General features: G+C 40.3%; 1 protein-coding gene across 1 annotated transcript in view; it reads left to right on the plus strand.

The window, feature by feature from the left end:
* lhfpl3 (LHFPL tetraspan subfamily member 3) overlaps nt 1-22,558 on the plus strand; it is a 38,767-nt gene that overhangs the window by 1,809 nt on the left and 14,400 nt on the right. Inside the window, exon 3 of the mRNA XM_037760860.1 lies at nt 491-995. Coding sequence (XP_037616788.1) covers nt 557-995 — 439 coding nt within the window. The 5' untranslated portion in view covers nt 491-556. The remainder of the gene's footprint in view (nt 1-490; nt 996-22,558) is intronic.

A 22,558-nucleotide genomic window follows, 5' to 3' on the forward strand; every position in this document is an offset into this window, starting at 1 on the left:
AATTTTGAGGTACTTCTTCTTTACTTGAGTATTTCCATGTTCTGCTACTTTCTACTTTCTACTCAACTACATCTCAGAGGGAAATATTAGACTTTCTACTCCACTACATCTCAGAGGGAAATATTAGACTTTCTACTAAACTACATCTCAGAGGGAAATATTAGACTTTTTTACTCCACTACATTTATCTGACAACTTTAGTTACTTTACAGATTCAGATTATTAATACAAAATATGATCACATTACAATCAAATTACACATATTAATGTGTGCATTCCATATTTAAAACACACAAATATTGACAATTTGTATAATTTGTATAATTTGTATAATTTTTATTATTATTATTATTAGTAGTAGTAGTAATGTTTTTTTGTGTGTGACTCTAACGCCCTTTATTGGCCAGCCGCCACTGCAGGATGCTGAAGATGTGACTGAATAAAGTCAGAAAAATAACAAGTTTTTGTGATTTTGTTTTTTTGCAAACAGATGTTATAGTTTGCTGAGGTTCATAAATAGATCCTGCAGGACCCCCCTTTCACACAGACCTGGAGGATGATCCCCGGGGCCCCCAGCACCACGACCACCACCATGCTCCCCGCCTCCGAGGCTGCCAAGATCTACCAGACCAACTACGTGCGCAACTCCCGCGCCATCGGCGTCCTGTGGGCCATCTTCACCATCCTCTTTGCCATCGTCAACGTGGTGTGCTTCATCCAGCCCTACTGGATCGGGGACGGCATGGACACCCCTCAGGCTGGGTATTTTGGGCTCTTCCACTACTGCATCGGCAACGGGCTGTCCCGGGACTTGACCTGTCAGGGCAGCTTCACGGAGTTCAGCACCATCCCCTCCGGCGCTTTCAAGGCCGCCTCCTTCTTCATCGGCATGTCCATGGTGTTGGTCATCACCTGCATCGGCTGCTTCGCGCTCTTCTTCTTCTGCAGCACCGGGACCGTGTACAAGATCTGCGGCTGGATGCAGCTGGCTGCAGGTAGGAGGAGGCTCTGTTGACTATACAGGTTGCAGTTCATATAACACACTTCAGAGTGTTTCAGAGTTCAAATTAGTAGATAAGAATAGGTGTGCCACATCCCCACTTCATAAAGTTTGGTGTAAAAACATGCTCACATCTGTAAAAACATGCACACATCTGTAAAAACATCTGTAAAAACATGCACACATATGTAAAAACATGAACACATCTGTGAAAACATGCACACATCTGTAAAAACATGCACACATCTGTGAAAACATGCACACATATGTAAAAACATGCACACATCTGTGAAAACATGCACACATATGTAAAAACATGAACACATCTGTGAAAACATGCCCACATCTGTAAAAACATTCCCACATCTGTGAAAACATGCACACATATGTAAAAACATGCACACATCTTTAAAAACATGCACACATCTCTAAAAACATCTGTAAAAACATGCACACATCTGTAAAAACCTGCACACATCTGCACCCAAAAATTCAGATGTTCTAAATTAGTACATAAGAAGAGGTTTCTCCCTCATCCCCACTTCATTAAGTTTGGTATAAAAACATGCACACATCTGCACCTAAAAATCCAGAATACAAGATCTACGGCTGGATGCAGCTGGCTGCAGGTAGGAGGGGGCTCTGTTGACTATACAGGTTGGAGTTCATATAATACACTTCAGTGTGTCAGAGTTCAAATTAGTAGATAATCCCCACTTCATAAAGTTTGGTGTAAAAACATGCACACATCTGCACCTAAAAATCCAGATGTTCTCCAACTTTTTTAAGGTCATAGACTCCAACAGATACTCTTTTGAGCTCTGTTATGACAACTCAAGTGTTTAATAATTCACTTACCCTCATCTCCTCATTGAGATTGTAAAAAAAAATGACTAGGTCAAAACACATAATAATAATAATAATAATAATAATAATAATAATAATAAATTGGACTTATATAGCGCCTTTCAGAAACCCAAGGACGCTTTACAAAGGGGGCACACAAAATCATACTAATAAATAACACAGAGGAGAAACTATAGCTCAGAAATTAAAAGAGTGATGTGTAGGAAGAGTCAGCTGAGATCATAGACCTTGATGAACAGGTGGTGTTTGAGGTGTTTTTTGAAAATGTCCAGGGATGAAGCATTTCTTATTCACAAGAGCATTATATTCATAGAGCATTTCTGTAGTTACTACAGCCCTGATAAAACATTATGTAACTGTTTGAAGTGTAGGTGGAGTGACAACAACCTTGGGGGGAACACAAGACCTCAGACTGAAATAGTGAAAACGAGTTGAGAGATAAATAATGAAAAGATACAAGCATTTATACAATGTTTTGGTGGGGGGGTGCTTTTCTGATACCTACAGGTCAGAACTGGACTTTGAGGTTACCTATCTAAATTAGTAGATAAGAGGTTTCTCCCTCACAGCTAGAGGGTTGCAGGTTCGAATCCGGCTTGGGACCCTTCTGTGTGGAGTTTGCATGTTCTCCCCGTGTTAGCGTGGGTTTTCTCCGGGTACTCCGGTTTCCTCCCACAGTCCAAAGACATGCAGGTTAGGTTAATTGTGGACTCTAAATTGCCCGTAGGTGTGAATGGTTGTCTGTCTATATGTGTCAGCCCTGCGATGGACTGGCGACCTGTCCAGGGTGTACCCTGCCTTCGCCCAATGTCGGCTGGGATCGGCTCCAGCCACACCGCGACCCCTAACGGGATAAGCGGTTGCAGATGGATGGATGGAGGTTTCTCCCTCATCCCCACTTCATAAAGTTTGGTATAAAAACATTCACACATCTGCACCTAAAAATCCAGATGTTCTAAATTAGTAGATAAGAAGAGGTTTCTCCCTCATCCCCACTTCATAAAAGTTTGGTATAAAAACATGCACAAATCTGCACATAAAAATCCAGATGTTCTCCAACTTTTTTAAGGTCATGGAGCCCAGGTATCGCTATCGAAAAAGTCAGGTCGATGCATCCCAATATGGAGTATACCTCTTTGTCTGGCGGTTTACGTTATACCCACCTATCCGCCAAAAAGCCATTGGAATATATAGGAGAGTACTTCCTCTGTAACCTACCTATCTACCTAGTAGTACACCCACCTCATCAACTACCACTACACCACTGAGGTTACCTGGCTACATGTAGAGATTCATCAGAACCAGACAGTGATGTATATGTGTAATTTCCCTCCAGGTTGGGATCATCATTATGAACAAAAGTACAAACAAAAATGTATTTTCTGTATATTGTTCATCCCGAAAATCCCGTAAATGTAACATATTCCCAAATACAGTACATCCAGAATTTTGTTATATATATGTGGTTAACACCTCTACTCTGTCAGTATAAAAGTTAAAACTCTCAGCTATAGAAACAGGTAAGTCCTCAGTTGTTTTTTGGGGTTTACATTGTACGTGGCTTTCAACTATAATATGCAAATTATTCTTTTTCTCCTAATGAGAACAGAAGGGGTCTCTCTAACATCTTCAAACCCTCCATGCACATTAAGTAAAAGAGAAAAACACACCTAAAAGGAAGTGAGAAAGTAAAATCAAAGGAGCAGAGACATGTAGTAGTGTAGTGTGTGACTGATTGAACTGCTTTTTAATTACTTTTAGTCACATTTCCAGCTTCCTCTTTGAAGCAGACAGACACGATCTTGATTTCCTTCCAAAATTATATTTTCAAAAAACTAGTGCAGCTCCGCTTTATATCGCAGCCAACTGTTTCAGTACACACGGGAACATTACAGTAAATATCAGCATTAACTTTATTACATGTATTTATTTACCAGGGACAGTGCACATTAATCAACATTTTAGTTTCTACCTCAATATAAATGTGCCAGAGTTAACTAAAGAGCTAATTTCCATCTGTAGTCCCTGGGCAGATTATTACAAATACATAAATAACTGGTGAGATGATGGACTTTTTAATGTGCTGTGAAAAAACAAGCATTGTTAGTAGAAACAAGAAAAGAAGTATGTAAATGAAGGAGCTTTAATTTAAACCAAAAACAAGAGATTTTATTTTATTTCTGTGAGTGAATGAGTGCCATCGCACCAATTTACACCCTAATAGGAAAACCTATGACAAATAACGACTTTTTGAGCATAATTTAAGGCTCATAATTCTCATCTATAGATCTAATTTGTGTGTATAAATAATCTCCCAGCATCACACTGTGCATCTTCACAGATGCCTGCTTGTAAAACACAGCTTGTTCTCAAATGGGAATTAAATGTCACAACCAATAATAATCACACTCATAGAGAGTCTGCTTCTGTTTTTCTATAAACACACAACGACTAAATATACGTTCTGATTCAGGGTGAACATGTGTTTCAAAAAGTCTGCGGATCACCAGTTTTAGCAATAAATAGCAACTACAGACTGCAATCTAATTCCTCGTTACACAAGCCATTGATTAGATATAGAGGTTAGTAGAGCCGTTGGCCAGCTGTGAGGCTATTTCATAGCAAAAAAAAACAACCTCAGAGTGTCTCAAACTGTAGCAGCTGTGATTATTTTGGAGCGACAGCACCATGATGAGCTCTATCACAGTCATAATGAGTTGCACATCCTGGCAGTTTAAGTCTTTGCAGGTTTTTTTCGTCACAGATCAAAGCTGCTTCTTATTCCTCTGAGTCACAGGTTGGCTTTCTCCAGTTTCCCACCATGTCAGAGGAACAGATGTGACAGTTTGCAACACATTCAGAAGAAGACATGAATCAGAATTTCATCTCTGGTGGTTGACTGTTATCAGGCCATCAAATAGGTGTTATCAGTCGCTATAAGCACCATAGATGTGGGTCAGTAGGGGCCTACTACACTCACTAGTAGGTTTTATCATCTACTCACATGGTTGATCGTCAAAAGAAGGTATAAAAGAACGCGACAGCGACCTCTAAGTGGTTTTGTTGCGCTTCATTCAGTTTTACAACATGTTAGAACTTGTTGCTTTTAAGTTTTGCTTTCACTTTTACGACATAGTAGGCGTAGTAAGGCCAATCGGGTGGGTCCAATCGGGTGGGTTAGCAGTGGTGGAGAGTAACTAAGTACATTTACTCAAGTATTGTACTTGTACTTGTATTCTACATTTATACGTCACGCAAGGCAACAAAACCACTTGGTTAGGTTTAGGAAAAACATCATGGTTGGGGTTAAGTATGTAAACTATATAAAATACGTACAGAAGCAACGTGACATAAGTACGGAAAACACGTGACAAACGTCGCTAACGTAACTTGCAAAACAAAAGACCAATCTCCATATAATGAGGGCTGCAACTAATGATTAACAATCTAATAATGTTATCTCAGCTCAACTCAACTGTATTTATATCACACTTTTCATATTGTACATCATACAACACAAAATGCTTCAAGAAAAAAAAAAAATACATGATAGTAAGTATAATTTTGCAAGACTAAAAATGACAATAGACAATGAAATGTAAAAATAAATAAAAGTCACTAGAGTAAATATGCACAAGAGATAGAAATAGTATGAAACCCAAGGATTAAGACTTAACAACTAAGGCAATAAATGACGAAAAAAAGTGTCCACAGAGGTGTATTATACATAATAATATATCAGCCATGGGGCATTTTTCTTGCATAACAACTACTTTTACTTTTGTATACTTAAAGTACATTTTGCCGCTAATATTTCTAAACTTTTACTGAAGTGAAAATCGTCTTTTTTGATCATCACAGTGCTTCTGTCTCTCGCTGCCTCATTCAGTATCACTCTGTCTGTCTCGTCTCTCATTCTCGTTGAGGCCGCAGTGAAATCTGCCATTTAAAGGTTTTCTAGTCAACTTAAATAGCCAATATCGAGGCGCTTTCTCTCTCTAAGCAGTCTGAAATCCCGACGTGATTGTAAAAAAATCCTCCCTGTCAGATGTCATTTCAGGTGGTATGAGGCTGCTGTGATCTGCTATCAAAGGCAGCACACACAGCTCAGAGGCAGCCCTCTCCTCCAACGATGGGATGTCCTGAATGTTTGATGAGCTCTTGCCTCCTGGTGGATAAAGAGATTTTTTAGGAATATAGCGAAGAATAATGATGATCGCTGTAATGATGTAGCCGTTTCTTTGCCTCTTTGGAGATGTGAAAAAAACACAGTCTGGTTTGATGGTCTGTTTTATAGTTTGCACAAATCCTTTGCATAACTTTGCTCAATAGTTGGCAGACACACATAGCTGGCATGTGGCCCAAACAGAGAGACAACGTTGATGTCTTTGTCTTCTGTTTCTCACCTTCATTTTTCTGCAAGTACACCATCAGTTCTCCGCCTACTGAATTCCCTGACCATCCATGACCAAAGACAGATGGCCACTATGGCTCTTATGGAAATCCACCCACTACTACTTATTTGATTTTGGAAATATTCATCTCCAAGTTGTTGGCTACAACCAGTAGGCCTGTCATACTTTTGTTGGACGAAATAATTGCGATAAACAATAATATTGTCATTTTAAGATAATTTTATTTAACTGTTCCATCCATTGTCTTCTGCTTACCCGGGGTCGGGACGCGGGGGTAGCAGGCTTAGCTGGGAATTCCAGACGTCCGTCTCCCCAGCAATGTTTCCTCTTCCTAGGGGACCCCAAGGCGTTCCCAGGCCAAACGAGATATGTAATCTCTCCAGCGTGTTCTGGGACTACCCTGCGGACTTCTTACCAGTTGGCCGTGCCCGGAAAACCTCCAAAGGGAGGCGTCTAGGAGGCATCCTGATCAGATGCCCAAACAACCTCAGCTGGCCCCTTTCGACGCGTAGGAGCAACGGTTTTATGCCGAGCTCCCTCCGGATGTCTGAGCTCCTCCGACCGCTTGAAACTCGGCAGCAAACCACCCCAGTGCGCGCTGAAGGTCATGGCCTGATGATGCCAACAGAACCACATCATCTGCAAAGAGCAGAGACGCAATTCTGAGGTCCCCAAACCGGACACCCCCCCTCCCCAGCTCGCCTTGAGATCCTGTTGATGAAAATCACAAACAGGATCGGTGACAAGGGATAACCCTTGCGGAGTATACGGACACAGCTCTCACTTTGGTTATACAAGGACCGGATGGCTCGTAACAGCGTCCCCGGTACCCCATATTCCAACAAACTCCCATGACCCCTCCAACAGCCCCGAGAGGGTAAAGAGGTGGTCCACTGTTCCACAGCCAGAATCCGCATTGCTCCTCCTGGATTCGAGGTTCGACAATTGGTCGGAGTCTCCTTTCCAGCACCCTAGAATAAAATTTCCCAGGGAGGCTGAGCAGTGTGATACCCCGATAAATGGAGCACACCCTCAGGTCCCCCTTTTTAAAAATGGGAACCACCGCCGCGGTCTGCCATTCCACAGGCACTGTCCCCGACCTCCATGCGACACTGAAGAGGCATGTCAGCCAAGACACCCCAATAATGCAAGTACACTTTTTCAAAGAGCAATTAACTTGAGGAAATATCTTTTGGAAAAACTGTATTTCATCCCTCAGAGACTAGTGGAAAATTAAGGAGCGTTGAAACTGTTTTGCAAGCTTGTGTTAGCACCGCTAAGACATTTTATGTTGATATATCCTTTAATTTCTTTTTCACTTTATAATTTCTTAATTTGTTTTATAAATGAAAAAGCCTGTAAAAAATCGATCTGCAGGATGCTAAATGGATTTTTCACAACATAATGACCTACAAGGTTATTAACGGCTTATTATTCATAACCATGAATAAGTGATTTATTTGTCATTAATAAACCCATTAGTTACAACATATAAACCCTAAAAGCATACTAGAAAAGTGCCAGTGATAATGAAAACAGGATGCTGATGTTGATGCTCAATAACCTGGATGGCCTCCAGAGCCATCTGGCCATCTGGATCTCACAAACACACACAAACACACACACATTACCACTGCATGAACAGCTGCACATTTTCTGTGAGTCCACAGGAATCCACAGAATCAGAGGTGGGTCTGGTCTAATTCCTGGTTGTCTGACCAGCAGCTTCCTGTGCAGTAAGTGGCGTTCCTCACGGCGCTCTAAGTGGTCTCGCATTCGGAGCCAAAACTAAAAAGTCCATTTGGTTGCTGGAGGTTTTATTGATCCAAATGTTGATTTGTGAGGAGGAAGTGCTCCAACAGGGGACAGTTGCTTGTACTGAGGATCAGTTATTGTTAGAGAGTGACAGAGAAACACAGCAGCTCTGGTTGCTGGATGTTTGATGCATGATAACACAGCTTGATAAAAGCCTCTGACTGATATTATTACATTATATGAATGCTCGGTGCGTCGCGCGGTATTCAATTTTACACCTCTTCAGAACGATGTCAAGTGGAACGGGGACGTTCTGCTTATCACTGTCACATTGTGTGTTGGAGAGGAGAGGGAGAGATACGCAGAGACATTATCACACTGCGTCTGCAGAGCAGAAGGACAGATAATGAGAACTGATCCAGGGAATGTTTGAAAGCTGAAACCTTCACGTTGAAATACTGCTTGTGTCATGCTTATTCCTTTATAGTCATCTTGTTTAATCTGAAGTTAGAAACACATGTGTTATACAAATTACACATTATATTCTACATTCCTTCCTGACAAGAGATACATAAGAATGGTATTTCCTGCAATGAAATTTAATTTCCTTCTAGGGCTGCCCCCTCTAAGTCGACTAATCGGTTGTTTTGGTGTTTCTCGACTAAGATTTCTTTAGTCGACTAGTCGTCTAATCGTCGAATAGATTTTGAACCTTATTACATTGCTGTTTATATATATATATATATATATATATATATATATATACATACACATATGCATATCACTTAAATGTAGCACAGATAAAAAAAATCAACTGTTAACTAATGAAACCAAAAAACAAGCCGATAACAAAAAGAAAATCTTGAAACCACCCGTGTTTATCACGACAAAGACAGATCGACTACAGACGGCCCAACCAACCACAAACATTTCACATGTGAAATATTGTTTCCCAAGTGATAAATTTGAATGTCAGGCCCAACGAAATACAGTAGCTGAAATCACTGAATATGAATGCTATACATTCTGTACTTGTCCCTATTAAAATAGCCATCAATTGAGAGTCTGCTGGCAATAATTGGCTGCTGATCAAAGCTAATCTTAAAAAAAAAAGCCACATTAATGTGAGCTCTGTGAACATTTGCAGTGTAGTGGAGATGGTCTAGATTTAAAGCAGAGGGCTAATGACATCAGCCTAGTCTTTATCCTCTCACACATATAATGAAGGACCGGAAGAGTCTGAGAGGCTTTACAGTGATGTAACATGACCACACATGAGACTAAGACGCCGACAGGAACACACGTATACAGAAGAATCTGTTAGCAGGAGAGAAAAAAGAAGATTCAGAGTGTTCACCTGCAGGTTTTTAGATGAAACCCTCTGCCCTCTTTTCCTCTACTCCCTCTCTCCACTCTGTTAAGTGCTCAGCTGGTTGCTCCTGGCTGCCCTTTAGGAAAACATCTCTTTTTTTTTAAGCTCAGAGAGGTCACAGTGGATGGACGGTGATTTTTACACAGAGTCAAAACAAAAAAAAACACTGCAGAAGTATGAACAATAAAGCGAGATGTTGACACATGCAGAGGGAATCAGCCAAATTAAAAGGCAGCCACGTCAGCTGAAGCTCAAACTTTAGAGACTAATTCTGAGTCTGAGGATTAAGAAAGTGGATCACCTCCTTTAGCTGATGAGGATTTTAAAGGGACAGTAACCGGTCGGTAGCCTCTATCAGCCTCTAACAGTTTCGCAGCCTCAATCTCCCCCTTACAACAGAAACATTTAGGAAAGTATTGACTCTGAGAAAAATAATATAATCATGAGCCATCATAGTGCTTCTTTGGTTACTTGAGAATGAAGATTTTTAGTTGTACATAAATACTACTTAAAGGTCCCATATTGTAAAAAGTGATATTTTCATGTCTTTTTTATTATAAAGAAGGTTTAAGTGCTGTATAAATACTGTGAAAGTATTAAAATTCTCAATCCATGGAGAAATACACACAGCCTGTATTCAGAAACTTTGTCCATCATATTTAAAAAATGTAGCTACGGAATAATATTTATATTTTTCAGAAATAAACTGTGTTTTTTTTTCATAATATGATACCAGTTAAATGTTATGTTACATGTAGCCTTTATTACAATATTTTCTGAGCTTGTCAGCCCTCCACAGATAGATGTTTTATGCTATGGGATAAGAAAAAAAAAACCTTTATAGAGCTTGAAAATCTTGAAATGTGTCCTTTAAAGTCGAGCACCCAGATGATCAGCGATCTACTTAATAGAGCTGTCACCGAGAGAGAATAAATCCAAACACGCCGTGGGCAGGGCGGTTTAAAGGTGTCCCAGAGGGTGAGGTGTTTTATGGGGTGTGTGGTCTGGTGGAGAGGTGAGATTGAACATCGTGTCCACAGCCAGACTTGAGGTCCTCGTATCTGGCTGTCAGCTGCTCACAAATCTGCTGCAGCCAGAGGAGGAATCTGACATTAATGTGCTCTAACAATTTCATAGGTAACAGTGTATAGTCAGGGGTACAAGCTGCTGAAGCATTGGGCTTTCTCTAACAAGGTCTCTGCTGAATCTGATATATATATATATATATATATATATATATATATATATATACTGTATATATGACCTTGAGATTCAGAAAATAGTAACGCAAATCATTTACACATTTTTTACACATGCAGTCTATTAAATTTGTTTTTTGGTTAGAAATATTTAAGTTCATAGAAGACATTTTCAAAAAAGAACATATTGATTGAGAAAATAATCATTTTGCTTTGACTTTTTAATATTATTTCCACCAGCAGTTGTTTGTGTGTGAGTGTGAGTGTGTGCTTCTCAAATCATATTGACAACATATTTTATTGACTGTTTTATTTTATTTTGTATTTATTTTATTTCCATTTATTTATTATGAATAAATAATATTCATAATAAATGAATTATGAATAAATAATTCATAATTAATATAATATGTATTTATTATATAAATATAATAAATACATATTATTTATTTATTTGATATATATATATATATTATTATTATAGTGTTATACCGTTATTGACCGCTGACTCCTGACTCCGGCCGCTAGGGGGCGGTAGTGATCATCAAGAGACGCTCAGAAGGCGACTCAGCGTCGGAGAGGAAGAGAGACAGGCGAGGAAACAACCTGGATGACGTATCAAGAGAGAACAAACAAAACAGAGCCAGCCTAGTTTGACGTGTGATTTAAGGGTTTATTTTGACTAAATCAGAGTTGGTGATTGTCGGAACAATGGAAAGACTAACCAAGACGGCTGTGGTAAGTTTTATTATGTTTCTGTCGAGTTTGAGTAACTTACAAAAGGCTCTCAAAGCAAAGAATATGCAACTCAGCTGTACACTCACTGGCCACTTTATTAGGTACACCTGTGCAATCTATTGCAATTCAATGCAACAGCTCTGCCATCAATTTATACCTTTTGTTGACATGGTCAGAAATCTGTTTATTATTGAGGTTGTAGTTTGCAGTGGAGTTGTACTGGACTACATTGTATTAAGAGGTGTTATTAATTAATGAGGGGTGCCCCTATCTTATTAGATTAGACAACTAACTAATCGTCAGTCGGTTTGGTCTTAGTCGACTGAGATTTTTTTAGTCGATTAGTCGTTTTTTGTGCTTTTTTCATGCAGAAATGACTTATTTCCAAGAAACTTATGAGCACATCTCTGGCAAACACCAGATTTTCAGTGTGTGATAATTTGTGGAGAAACTCAGTCTTACTGATCTCTCGATTAAATGAATCGATTAGTTGAAAAATAATTTCTTTGGGCGAGGACAGCCCTATATGAGGGGGGCAGAATATTGGAAAAACCTCTCAACATAATGCAGTCCAACACCACCACTATCTATGACCTCAGTGCTAAATATGTGATTGAATTAACACCTCTATGACAGTGAAAAAAACTAAACATTATAGGTATCATAAAAGTTAACTTTATGGCAGGATTGTAGCCTACTAGATTGTACAGGTGTACCTAATAAAGTGGCCACTGAGTGTATATCCTACTACTTTACTTACTGTGTACTTCTACTTCAGAGGAAAACATTGTAGTACTACAGTCACCTGACTGAGATGTACTGCAGATTCAGATTTGACTCACAATATATAAACATTAAAATATGATGCGTTATTATTCCTTAAACTGTCCAGCATTATATTAGAATTGAAAGCTCCACCCTCAATAGGTGTTAAGTAAATTTAAGTACAATGTGCTTATAATACCTCTTTCACTCTTCACTTGAAGTAAACATTTGAATGCAAGACTTTAACTGTGCAGTAATAATTATTATTAACTAAATTGATTGATTGATTGATTGATTGTTTGTTTGGTTGATTGCTTGATAAACAAAGTATCGGACAAATTGTAACCTGCTGATGGCGCTAGATGAAAAGTAAGTAAGTAAGTAAGACTTTATTTATATAGCACATTTCATACAGGAGTTGCAGTTCAAAGTGCTTTACATAAAATAAATAAAAAAACAAGCAGCAAGAGCAGTGCATGGAGTCAACAAAATCATGATAAAAATAATAAAACATTTTAGAACAGTAGAAATAGTAAAATATAAATAGTGCAGGATAAAATTCGTAGTGCAAGTTACAGAGAAAATGCGCTGGTAAAAAGATAGGTTTTAAGATGTCTTTTGAAAATGTCTAGCGTGTTTGCTTCCCTAATATTTATGGGTAGTGCGTTCCATAATTTTGGGGCATAGTTGACAAAGGCCGCATCACCAATCTTCTTACGACTGCTAAAAGTTAGTTGATCACCAAAATCTTTTGGATGTATCCTCTGATTGCCATGAATTTCTGCATAAAAGTTCGGGGCAATCCATCCAATAGCTGTTGAGATATTTCAGTCTGGACCAAAGGCGTAGATGGACCAACCCACAATGAAATTAATATACATTTAACGAGAATAAAATTCAAGAAAAACATTGCACTACTATTGTCAAGGTCACATTATTTTGATTCATTTTCTGCAGCTTGTTGATGAATAACATGTCATCCTGCGGTGCTGATGAGTTTGTCTTTTATTAGCCGAGGCGTGATGGACAGATGGGGCTGCAGCAGCGTCTGGAGCCCGTTCGAGGTAAAGCGAGAGCGCTGTGTCTGATTGGTGAATCACGAGGTATTTAGAGCCTTAAGTGTGACTGACAGTTTTGATTGCAGAGTAGTTAGGACGTGGAATGAGCAGAGAGATGGAGATTATGTGAGACGAGGAGAAGAAGAAAAAACTGTCAGGGTTGACAGATGAAAATGACATCCAGAGTCCTGCGTTCTTCACAACGCTCTCGGACTGTAATTCCACAAAATGGATACTCAGTTCAGGTTAATCAGCAAAGAAATGAACAACAGTGATAGGGGTGTAAATCTACATGCACAAACAAAACATAATATAATAGCACCAAGGCCACAGATATTGTTTGACTCAATATGGTTGGTACCAATGGATTCTTAGGTTTTCTAGTTTCATATGATGCCAGTATCTTCATCGGCTACATTGATTAATCAGTCTACCTCTAGTTTAAACCTTGAGATGTAGACTTCCTTATTTTCTCAGTTTCTGTTTGTGATTTAAGACTGTATCAGGAAGGCCACGCACATTTTTAAAACTGATTTTCTGTCATTTCTATTTTTTCCCCCTCATTCGTCCTTCACATTTCAGCCAATCTTCACCAGTTTGTAGATTAAATATTTTGATGATCCTGGGGAAAAGGTTTTTTTGACATGCCATACAGTTTCCCTATAATTGGCTGCCAACTTCCCGTAGTCTATTTGACATAAACTGCCATAAATCTTGAACAAATTTAGACAACATCTGCACACATTTACTCTGAGCTGTCGTTCAAAATTTGGCACAATTCATCTTGTACAAGGCCCTGATATTCTCTGTGTCTAATTTGATGCAGATTAAAAACTTGCAAACACTTTCTATCATCAGAGTTATGTGGCCTTTGTGGACATATGTGTTGTCTGATTGCTTTCTATTTGTTTTGAACGCCTTATTTAACAGTAAATCGCACTTTTATTGCACCGTTCTGGACAGTTGCTTCATGGGGACGAGCATCAGAGGCTTCACAGGCTCCATTACCTCTTCATTAAACCAGCTATGAGGAAGCTGGTTTAATGTTCATGTTGTTGCGAGATTGCTGAGGGAAATTCCTCTGTTATTAAAAACTGCCAGAGTTGAACGTCTAATTACACCCTCAATTTGCTTGCATGACGCAGTCTAAAGAGTGATGTGTCCCTCTCAGAGGCAGCCTATAGCCTTGATTTCTGCAGCGTTTGCTACAAGTATGGCTTCATACATGTTTCATGAGATCTGCCTGTTTCTTTTATGTTTCACTGAGGTCGGATAAAGAAACTGGAAGTCCGTTGGCATTTCCCAGAGCTGTGTTGCCCTTTAAAATGGTAGGATGATGATGGGATGGTGTCCAGTTGCCAGACAGAGAGAGCCGGCGGTGAAGCTGATGGGGAGATAACGAGGTCTTTCCAGGAGTCTCTGCAGGATGTGGATGTGCTGGAGTTATAGGGCTTAATAACACTCCTAATCAGGTGCTAGTTATGGAGCAGCAGGAGAGCTAACAGCAGGGGATTTGGACAGAAATGAGAACGCTGAATGGCATGAGGAGAGGAAGAGGAGTGATTGGCAGCTCCGGGTTTGACATCCCCGGTGTGTTGTTGAACAGAGTGTCTGTGTGTATGAAAAGACAAGAGATTTATTCAGCGAGTGTGTTTCAGACCAGCTGAGTGGGAGTATCACTGATGCGAGCAGAAGCAGCCGCCGATGCCGTGTTATTTTCCTCTCTGCTAAAAGAAAATGTTCTCAATCTGCCGTTGTATTATCCTATTGTATTATGTATCCCTGAGGGAGCGTCACTAAATAGCTTGCCCGCTGCACAAGGGATCAGTGACAAATCCCCCAGCAGGGGAAAGTGATAATCTTGAGGAGCATAAGCTCGTCCCAGAGGAGAACAAAATGCTCTGTTTTTCCTGCTGCCTCTTAAGTCTTATGGGAAGCTCCACAATAACACTAACTAACTTATTACCTCCGCTAAGGAGTTCATGGATTACGGAAAAATTACTGGCCCGATTTTCCTGAAAATTGGTGGAAGAGTGTAGCATGGGCCAAGGAAGAGCTCATTCAATTTTGGAGTAGATCCAAAAACATTGCAAGTTAGTTTTTTTTGGTCTGTGCTCTCCGAGGGCCCTTCTTCAGAGTTGTGGATATCAGTTTGTTGGATTCTATTGTCTCAGTTGTTGTAGAATGGTTCATATTTATCCTCATCTAAACACATCCTCTAGTTTAAATCATCGTTTATTGATACACACGTACTGTATCTGTTTTATTAGGACGTTAAATGCAAGTTGATGCCTGTCTGTATGTGTAGCGGTATCAATACACTATCTGCTCTTTTGAGCTTTTAGCAGGGACGCATCAATCCAATATTATATAATAATAATTCAAATACTGATTTTTTTTTCTCATTGTAAAATTCACTGTTTCCGCTATTAGAATTCCTATAGCTGCAAAATATCAAGACGTCTTGTATAAAATGGGTTTCAGATGCTTTTTTCTGTACACATCAGGCTCCTTATAATCGGCAAAAGTTCAGCACCTCTGTTAGTAGAGACTGTCATGTCAAGCACAGCACTCAAGTCCTCCACGCTTCATTAAGATTTGATTATCCCGTCTCCCCATGATTAATGTAATTAGTGTAACCAGGATGGTGGAGTAGAGAGGCTGATTGCAGCCCTGCCCTGCTGCCCTGGCCTACACCACTTAGACACCTACAGTTATGAGGAGTCGCCACCTTCTCACCGACGACTCCTCATAACCTCAGACGACCGGAAACTTCCGCAAAAGTTTCCCAACAGAGCTAAAAACAAGACTAAGCTTTGAGGCTCGCCCTGCTGTGATGGGATGTGACAGGCTGAATGCGAGGGGCGAGACCCCCGAACCAACCGTACGCCAAATCGACTGGCGAATGACTTAGTTGCTTCTCGATCCCTCGGGCCTTTTCAATCTGAGCTCACAGTTCACGGTTGAGATGTTTTGAACATCGCAGCCAGTTCCAACGACAGATTAAGCGCTGCTGCTGTCGTTGTCATTGTCTCTCTGCAGCGGGTCACTTCGCTATGAATTATATATGCAAACACAACTGCTTGTTTGTGAATAAATCATTACACTTTTAGACATGAATGAAAGCCTCTGAGTGCGTCGAATCTCTGTCGTGGTGCCGATTCTCATCATTTCAGTCACGTTTCAGTCTCACAAAGTAAATATCCTCATTTAATCCGCAGATAGCAGCTGTAACTACTCTGATTCTCTGTGGCTCAAGAATGCAAATGAGCCTGAAGCTTTTCTGGAATCACATACAGTAAAAATATGAACACAAAACTGCAGCGCAAACATCCAACTGGCAACATCCTGTCCAACCTCTCCTCATCGTCCTCCTGTCTGTTTACTCGGACCAGAGCGAGCTTCTCTCTCCCCGGCTTCATAATTACGAGATGAAGCAAGTTGAATCCCGCTTAATTGGGACCTGAGGGCAAAGAGAGAGAAATAAATTCACACAATTAATCTCAGCCCGAGGGCGACGAGAGGGTGCCATGTTTTACCAAAGAAAAAGAGGAGTTATGGTGTATTAACAACAAGGCATCATGTTTGTATGAACATGTTTACTCTGCAGGGAAAGAAAACACAGAGTACCCCATGTGTTAAGTAATTATACTACAAGAGCTCACTACTGAGAAGATCTTCCTTGCTACTAATGATCTAAGCATATTAATTCACCAGCATGTCTGTGGGCTAGTCGCGGCTATTTCTATGTTGGCAGGGAAAAAGTACTTTGCAAAACTCCCTCGTTTACAATTCGGAAGCTGAGATGCTCTGATGGGTGTTTCCACGATGGAAGCTTTTAGTCTGTCACCACCCAGGCCGTTTGTAAATATACCTACGAAAAGTAATGCACAGTAATTCGTATATATATATATCCCACAAAATCAGTTTATATGTAATCCAGATAATTGTTAACCAGGAAGTATATAGAGTGACAAATGCCACGTAGGGAGGAGGTCGGGGTGGAAGTGCAGGTCAAAAAACACCAGACTTTTGCCAAGGAGACCGGTGCTCGTATCCCGTGTGAAACCAGAAGTCAACGTTGTTTTTCTTTGTCACATAACTTCCGCACTTAACATCTTTTCCTAGACCTCACTAAGTAGTTTTTGTCACGTAACTTTAGCAAGAAGGGCCATAACTATCTACTAAGGGTAAAACATGAATTGACACTTGAGAATTCTCTTTTCTTTTTGTAAACAAATGAATGACCAGCAGGTAGCAGTTACATCAAGCCTCTGTTTGATCCATTAGACTTTGCAGCTGATGTCCTCTGTAGCACGCTCTAACTGTCGTTAATACGTCTCTTCCTCTGCCGCTCGCTTTCACATGTTTCCCAGAGGAGGGGCAGGCTATATAGATTTCCCATCGGGGGTTTATCTTCTTGATCACTGGGCCGGGATGGAGAAGACAGCCGGTTGATTTATCCTCCTCCTCCTGAGTTAGGCAGCAGGACAAGGACACGGTGACCCATTTGAAACTATCTGCCTCGGATAAGCCCGTGTGTGCCCCTGCATGTGCATTTGAGTGATGTTCGTTTCAACGTGTGTGAGTGTTTTGAGTTAATGAGTGATGCTGGTGTCTGCTGGTGTCGAGGAGACTGACGCTCAGCCCTAGGTCTTCATCATATATCAGATTCTGTTATGACACCTGACTGTCGTTGTTGGAGGGTGAATGATGCTCAGATGCTCCTTGATTTATAGGAAAGACACTTCTGTGAAGGTTGAACCACACAGGCCAATTTTAAACTCTGAAAGACGTCTATGAACTCTCAGTACGATGACAGTAAGAGGACATAACTTTAAGAAAGCTACTTTAGCATTTTAGCAGATATTAGGAGTGATGTTGAGAGTAAAATGGCAGATTTGTCACTCTTTGGTCTATTCTGAGTTCAATGTCACTGTTGGTTTCTGGTATGTTCCTCATGTTCCACTGTCATATACCACCTCTCACTGGCATATGTTGACAGATGTCTTTGCTTATTGTGATACGCTGATGCTTTGTGCAGATCCCATGTTGATTTTTAGCTTATGGAACAAGAAAACTTCCACTTTATACCTCTCCCCAGCAGCTTAAGTCGATTGACTGACATAAAAACAGTAGATTTTGTTTTTAATTTGTATTTGTTTTAGGGCTGCAACTAACGATTATTTTCATTGTCGATTGATATGTTAATTATTATCTTGATTAATCGATTAGTTGTTTGGTCTATAAAATGTCAGAAAATGGTGAACAATGTCGATCAGTGTTTCCCAAAGCCCAAGATGACGTCCACTGATTTCTCATTTTGTCCACAACTCAAAGATATTCCGTTTACTGTCATAGAGGAGTAAAGAAACCAGAAAATAAAAATTTAAGAAGCTGTAATCAGAGAATTTTGACATTTTTTTTTCTTAAAAAATTACCCAAACCGATTAATTGATTATCAAAAGTTGGCAATTCATTTAATAGTTGATTAATGATTGCAGCTCTAATTTGTTTGCACATTTGTACAAAAATACAATTACTATAAAAGATAGAATATGTGCACAAAGACATTAACATATATACAAACACTTTTACCTACATATAATCAGATATACTGTGCATAAATGTAAAAGTAAACAAAGATGATGAATGATGGAAAATGTGCAAATTTGTTTTACATAAAACACAACGAAGATGAAGTTCAGACTGTCTAGTAGAATAGGGATGAATGAATTAATGGTTTGGAAAAAAATATGAAAATATACATAAAAAGGTGGCAGTTTGTGGTCTGTAAAAGTCTGTAGTTTGTTGATACTAAAGACAGTAAAACTTTGCACTATATATGGATCTTGCCTACTTCCAGAACAGTGTATTCAGCACATATATATTATATTCTGTCTGTACTTTCTCCGCTTCCTAAATATCCAATTTGTAGCCCACAAATCCCCTGTTCTGGTCATATCTGCAGGTCTAAAGTGCATCCACATTTCCTCCCCAAAGAGCCAAAACAAAACTCGGATCCATTAGATCTACTTCTCAGCAGGACATTTCATTTCCAACATCCCATCCTCTCATCAATCAATACGCTCATATCGGACGAGGAAGCTGTTTGATGACTACAGCCTTTTAGCATAATACATACATACTGACATCCAGAATATATTACTCTTCTGGACCGTCTGCGGCCTCAGAAGATTTAAGTGCTGCATTGGGTTGACTGATGGGAAACATGAGCTGGTATTGAGTAAGGGTGGGAAAGAAATCGATTCACCTATGTATCGCGATTTTTCTTTTACGATTTTGAAATTGATTATTTACTGCCAGAATTGATATATTTGCTTAATTTGAGTCTCTGTGGAGGTAGAAGGAAGTTACTGCTTTTATTGTTGTAATCAGAGTACCGTTACGTCATATCCATTCCATATCCGTCAACCAAAACAAACATTATATGTCCCTTATAAATTAAAAAGAAAATAGCACTAATTTTCTGAGGGAGATTTTTGGGTTGCTGGAAAAAAATTAATAAATAATGACTGATATATTTGACTTCAGGACATCTCTGACTATATACATGCTGAAAATCAAACATTTTTAAGGTATTCATTTAGATATTTTTCAAAATAAAAGTCTCCAGAAGTGTATGATTCAACTTTTTCCCATGGTCTAGTGTTAAAAAAGTTAACAAAAATCGCAATAAATCATAAAATCGAATCGCAATACATATAGAATCGGGAGATAGGTGTATCGTCCCAGCCCTAGCATTGAGTAATGAATGTCTACCTGATGTTTACCTGCTCTGAATGGGACAAACTGAGCTGAAATCTGTTCATGGATCAGAGTAACAAGGCGTCTCCTCCCGCTGGTTTCCCTCCGAGGTAGACGCCTAATTACACTGATCATCCATCGACGATTGTAACAGTGGTATTGAGCTGCAAATGAGGAGGTGCACCATGCTGTGTGGAAAACATGACTAACAATGTTAACGTTGGAAAACATATTGGCGGGGGGACTGAATCAAAGAAAGCTTAGTGAAAACTGGGGGCAGACGTAGAATACAAATGAGGTTTGAGCTTGAGAGGACATCAAAAGGCTCCAGAGCTCATGAAGCGCCACAGCAGAGGGTTGTTATTTGATAAACTTAGCAGTGGGAGTTAAGAAGTGTGAGCGCTGGGAGTGTTTGCATCCCAGTGGACTTACTTATGATTACACCGGAGGAACAATGCTCCTCGATGCACCCGGAGGAGGCTCTCGCAGGTCTGAGTGAAGTGTTTTCTCAGGTGTGTTTGTGGGTTAACAGTTGGCTGTGCAGTGCGTTTGTTTACAGTCGCCGTTTTTCGAAGGTCACGGATCAGAAAACACGGACGGTGTGGAGAAAGGGGACGTGTGTTGTTTCAGTGATGTTCGGAGCCACCTCAGCCACCCATTAATGCTCTTCCATCCCTCCGAGCTTGCCGGTTGCCATGGAAACGCCTCTCCGTGCTGCTGCTGCCGCTACTGCTGGCAGCATCCTATCACTCCCTCACTCTCTGTGAGATCGCCAAGGTGAGCTGCTCGGGATCAGCGGGGTCCTTCAGGCTGCCGAACGGAGGGGACGCGATCTGGGAGCTGATGCAACCCCCCCAGTGAGGTTCAAGGTGTCTCCATGGCAACCTGCTTGGATTCAAGAGCAAGGTTCAAGCCTATTTGGCTGCTCCCCAAAGCCAACCGCTTGCTCCAGGTCACAAATCGCAGGTCAGGAGAGCATCCCCGGAGTGGTGAAGCATCACAGCTGCATGACAAGTGGAAAAGATGAGGGTTGTTCTTCTCACATCAGTCAGGCTGTTCTCATTCACTGTTTGAACTTATACCTACGAAAAGTAATGCACTGTAATTCTTACATAATAGGGCTGTCAAACGATTAAAATATTTAATCGTGATTAACTGCATAATTGTACATAGTTTATCACGATTAATCGAAAATTTTATCTGTTCAAAATGTACCTTAAAGGGAGATTTGTCAAGTATTTAATACTCTTATCAACATGGGAGTGGACAAATATGCTGCTTTATGCAAATGTATGTATATATTTATTATTGGAAATCAATTAACAACACAAAACAATGACAAATATTGTCCAGAAACCCTCACAGGTACTGCATTTAGCATAAAAAATAGCCGATTAACACAAGCTTGAACCGCTACTAAATGGCCCTCATGGTGAGTTTGTCAGCTGATGTTTCCAAGGTCAAGAATGCACATTCAGTCTCAACTTTTGAGCCAAAATAGATGAAGTATAAAGTTCAGAAAAAGTCCATGGTGTCTGTGTGTAATAAGGTCAAAAGCTACAGAATGGCTACTAAATGAATCTTGTTTTGTCGACACAATCCTGTGCTGACTGACCCTTTGGTGGAACAGTGTAGTTTAAGAGGTCTCCATGCCTCCATTGTTCTTACGAGCTTGCATTTCTCTATTGGTGCCAGGTGGATTTTCCCTCAGTAAGACACAGCCCTGTATTTTTTTCCTCCTCCCCTCACATCATCATCATCAGTGCTGCAGAAAGAGAGCGAGCTAGAGAAGAGGGAGGGGAAGGCTTGAAAGAAAAGAAAAAGAGGAGAACATGTACTGTGCCATCGCCAAAGATCAGAGACACATTAGAAGTTACTGAAACGGGAGTGGAGCAATCCCCTCGGCTCCACTTCAAAGGCAGCCGGTTTTGGAAGAGAAAATAAGGACAACCGTTAAAGATTCAGAACCGCCAAAAGTTGAGTTCAAGAATCACCAACATCTGAGGAGGCAAAGAGAAGATAGAGCACTTAAATGAAACAACGATTGATCAAACGTGCAACATTCATCGGATCAAATGTCGTAAATAAAACCTGACCATGTGGGCTTGCTACTCGCCCTCCAACTGTTGTTTTATTCCTCGCCTGTCAGCCGCTGAGCCGTGACAATATTGAGCCTAACAAACCTTATCGCAGTAAGGGGATTTTAGCTTTACTGACAGCGAGCATACAAGGCTTAACACATGTTTTTCTTCAGCCCGGGATGCAGCGTGGATCCTGTTTAGCACATTTACTCCTCAGGTTCTCCGATGGGAGCTGTTAATTAATGCCAGCACCTGTTCTGAATCACCTCCTGATAGGTATGTGAGTCCTCCTGTACTTCCAGAGAACAAAAGCTGCTTCAGATTACGGTCGTACGTATGGACATGTGGCGAGGCTTTACTCATCAGAAGATATAGGAGGGAGGAAACAAGAGAGGCCTTTTGTGTCACATTCACAGCCCTAAGGTGTTGGTGCAGTCCTGACACTCATCCATACAAATCCACATATCAGTCGGCGCGGGGACAGCAGGCAGCCCGTCACCATGGCGATGCAGCATCTCTCTCATCCAAACCAGCCGATTG

The sequence above is a fragment of the Sebastes umbrosus genome, chromosome 23, assembly GCF_015220745.1.
Source record: "Sebastes umbrosus isolate fSebUmb1 chromosome 23, fSebUmb1.pri, whole genome shotgun sequence".
Lineage (NCBI taxonomy): Eukaryota > Metazoa > Chordata > Actinopteri > Perciformes > Sebastidae > Sebastes > Sebastes umbrosus.